The sequence below is a fragment of the Sinocyclocheilus grahami genome, unplaced genomic scaffold (assembly GCF_001515645.1).
Source record: "Sinocyclocheilus grahami isolate Dianchi unplaced genomic scaffold, SAMN03320097.WGS_v1.1 scaffold1238.1, whole genome shotgun sequence".
In the NCBI taxonomy this organism is placed as follows: domain Eukaryota; kingdom Metazoa; phylum Chordata; class Actinopteri; order Cypriniformes; family Cyprinidae; genus Sinocyclocheilus; species Sinocyclocheilus grahami.
This window is the reverse complement of record NW_015506417.1, coordinates 206,350-210,169: the sequence shown is the minus strand read 5'-3', so window position 1 is coordinate 210,169 and position 3,820 is coordinate 206,350. Positions and strand designations below refer to the sequence as shown.

General features: G+C 36.8%; 1 protein-coding gene across 1 annotated transcript in view; it reads left to right on the top strand.

Moving 5' to 3' along the window:
* The window catches only part of LOC107568362 (gastrula zinc finger protein XlCGF57.1-like), a 10,188-nt gene extending 7,988 nt beyond the window's left edge, over positions 1-2,200 (top strand). The window contains exon 3 of the mRNA XM_016254317.1: positions 983-2,200. Within this exon, the coding sequence (XP_016109803.1) occupies positions 983-2,112 (1,130 nt within the window). The 3' untranslated portion in view covers positions 2,113-2,200. The remainder of the gene's footprint in view (positions 1-982) is intronic.
* The last annotated feature ends 1,620 nt before the right edge of the window (positions 2,201-3,820 follow it).

Genomic DNA, 3,820 nt, shown 5'->3' with positions numbered 1-3,820 from the left:
CAACTTATCAAGCAGAAAATGATTGCCTTCCTCTCCTATATTCTCGCGCTCTGACGATCCTATACATAAAACTCAATCTTAAAGTTATTAATATTTGTTACAAAGCCAATGTCAGACAGGGGACTTAAAGCAGCCATCCTAATCAAGATATAATAACCATTATTTGAAGAATAATAACAATAACATTTACATGTCAACTCAACTCAGATGACTGAGTGCAAGAGGTGCGAAAGAGACACTAAAGTTGAAAGTGCTGATGTAACATCAAGTTGAGTACTAATGTAAATCTGGGTATCATCTGCATAGCAATGATAACCCAGAACATACTTTTGAATAATCTGCCCAAGAGGCAACATGTAAATTCTAAAAAGAGCAGGACCCAATACCGACCCCTGAGGGACACCCTGCCGCAATGGAGCAGTCTTAGATCTGTTTGCACCAGAATAGACAAATTGAGTGCGTTCTACAAGATATGATTCAAACCATTTTAAGAGTTCACCAGAAAGACTAATCCACTTACGTAATCTGTCCAGTAGTATAGTGTGACAAATGGTATCGAATATGCAGCACTGAGATCTAACAAAACCAGAATGCCACCAGCCCCAGAATCTGCTGCAACAAGGAGATCATTTATTACCCTCAGACTTCTTAGACTGTTAATGTATTATTCCCTGTTAGGACAGATACACACAATTTTGTCATTTTACCAATGTATTACTAACATTCCAAACTATTTCCATAATACCTTTAGCAGTTTCCTGAACACACAGAATTCAAACATGATGAAAAAATATTTTGGAACGTGTCCTAAAGAAAGAAAAAAGTTAAAAATATTGAGAACAGGCTCTGATATTACTGGTAACACCTCTTTCATTAGCTCAGTGGGTACATGATCTGGCGTACATGTTTTTTGTTTTGATGCCTTGATGTCTGTTGTTTGGTGCCGTTAAACTGGGGTTAACTTGTATTTGTCTTTTTTTAGATATGATGGCACTGAAAGTGGAGAGTCAAGAACTAAATGAAATGGAAGAGAAAAATCAGTATGGAAAGCATGATTTCAAAAATGGAGAAAAATATTTTAGTTGCTCACAGACTGAAAAGACTTCCTCACAAAACGTTGCTCAAAAGACTGGAACTAGAAGTTATTTCACCTGCCAACAGTTTGGAAAAGGTTTCAACAGAAAAACAAAACTTACAAAGCACATGAAAGCTCACACTGGAGAGAAGCCATTCAGATGTAATCTGTGTTCAAAGAGCTTCAGAAAAATGGACTACCTTAACAGGCACTTAAAAATTCACTCTGGAAAGAAGCCTTTCACCTGCCAACAGTGTGGAAAGAGCTTCACTGAAAAAAGAAACCTAAAACTCCACATGAGAGTTCACACTGGAGAGAAACCTTTCACTTGCCAACAGTGTGGAAAGAGTTTCACACAAAAACAACATCTTAAAGTTCACATGAGAATTCATACTGGAGAGAAGCCATTCACATGCAAACAGTGTGGAAAGAGCTTTGCTGAAAATGGACACCTTAAAGTCCACATGAGAACTCACACTGGAGAGAAGCCTTTTACCTGCGAATTCTGTGGAAAGAGCTTTATTGACAAAAGAAATGTAAGAATCCACATGAGAATTCACACTGGAGAGAAGCCTTTCATTTGTCAACAGTGTGGGAAGAGTTTCACGCAAGCAGAACATCTTAAAGGCCACATGAGAATTCATACTGGAGAGAAGCCGTTCACCTGCAAACTGTGTGGAAAGAGCTTCACTGAAAATGTACACCTTAAAGTCCACATGAGAAGTCACACTGGAGAGAAGCCTTACACCTGCCAACAGTGTGGAAAGAGCTTCTCTCAAAGATGTCATCTTAAATTCCACGTTAGAAGTCACACTGGAGAGAAGCCTTTCACCTGCCAACAGTGTGAAAGTAGCTTCACAACAAAAATCAACCTCAGGTATCACATGAGAGTTCACACCGGAGAGAAGTCGTTCACTTGTGATCAGTGTGGAAAGAGTTTCAAACAAAAAAAATCCCTTAACTGTCACTTGAGTTCACCCAAGAAGTGTGGAAAAAGTGTCAGCCTAAACCTGGGGTCAGCATCCTTTATGTCATGAAGTGCCATTTTTAAGTTTACTAGTTAATCCCTGTGACACAACCTGTGTCCCCCCCATATGTATAAATGCATAATTTCTTAATAATAATGTATAAATTATTAATTTCTTGGTGTTTGGTGATGTTTGTTTGCTTTTTAGATAAGTTTTATAAAAATGTACTAGAAAGCTCCACACAATTCATACAGATTATAAAATACACAAAAAAGTAATATACTTATTTCCATTGTGGTCCTCTTTTTATGTTCAATAAAATCTATTATTTTTATTTATTTATTAGTGTGTTTTGTTTAAGAAATCGCTATTAGGTTACATGGCATCAGCTGTGTATGTCTTGTGCCATATATGATAGTAGTTGAGGGTGGTGAAACATCAATGTTTTTTCTGGGGGCTCACAATCCCAAGCTATAGCCCTGCAATTAAGAGTCTTCACTGAGTAAAAAAAAATAATACTCAGTTTTTCACTACACTCATCTACTATAAGGAAAATAATTCGTGGGGGCTCACAATCCCAAGCTATAGCCCTGCAATTAAGAGTCTTCACTGAGTAAAAAAAAAATAATACTCAGTTTTTCACTACACTCATCTACTATAAGGAAAATAATTCAGGGAGGACACACACACAATCTCAATTTACCTTTGCCAATTAATAACTTAATGTAAAATGTTACCTATTGACTGTTGCAGTTTTTTATGACCCTATAAAAAGATTGAATTAAATGGATAAATGTTTATTCAATTAAAGATTGATAAATCTTTTTCTAAAAAAAAAAAAAATGCATCAAGTAAAAAATATAATGTTGAGGAGGTTCCGTTTATGGCACGCAAGGATCAGACAGCTGCACGGAGCTCTCCCACAAACTTTGTATGTTCTACCCTTAAAGCCTCGCCAGTTACAACATCTTAAGGCTGCATTTGAATTTTTTATTGATCAGTGACGTTCAGAATGTCGAAGGGAAAGAGTAAACAGACTGATAAAGATAGTGAAGTTTCCCCACAAATTAGCCTGCTACATGAGGAACTCGGAGCTTGGCTTGTTGCGGATTTTATATTGTCAACTGAAACGTTAGCAAATAAGTTGGATAACATACAATCCACCATTTCAGACCTTGCTCAAAAGGTGGACTCTCTAGAATCCAACGCTACTGAAGTTGATCAGCACTTCGTACAAGTCTTTGGGTCTCATTCCCTATGCATGCATGCGCACAAATTTGTGTGTGAAATGTGCGTACAAGCAATTTTCCCAACAAATCATGATTCACAGAAAACAATCGTACTAAAATTCCTTTTAAATGTATGAAAAAATGTAAGAACAACTTAAACCACAAGTAAGCAATAATCACATACATTAATCACATACTATAAGCTCAGCGGCTTAATAAACATGAAGAGAAAGAACCGAAGTTTACACGCACACACACACACACACACACACACATATAGTGGTGTGAAAAAGTGTAGGCCCCTTCCTGATTTCTTATTAAAGTGAGACAAACATGCAAAAAAATGTTTCAGATCATCAAACACATTTAAATATTAGTAAAAGATAACACAAGTGAACACAACATGCAGTTTTTAAATGAAGGTTTTTATTATTAAGGGAAAACAAAATCCAAAACTACATGGACCTGTGTGAAAAAGTGTTTGTCCCCTAAACCTAATAACTGGTTGGGCCACCCTTAGCAGCAACAACTGCAATCAAGCATTTGCG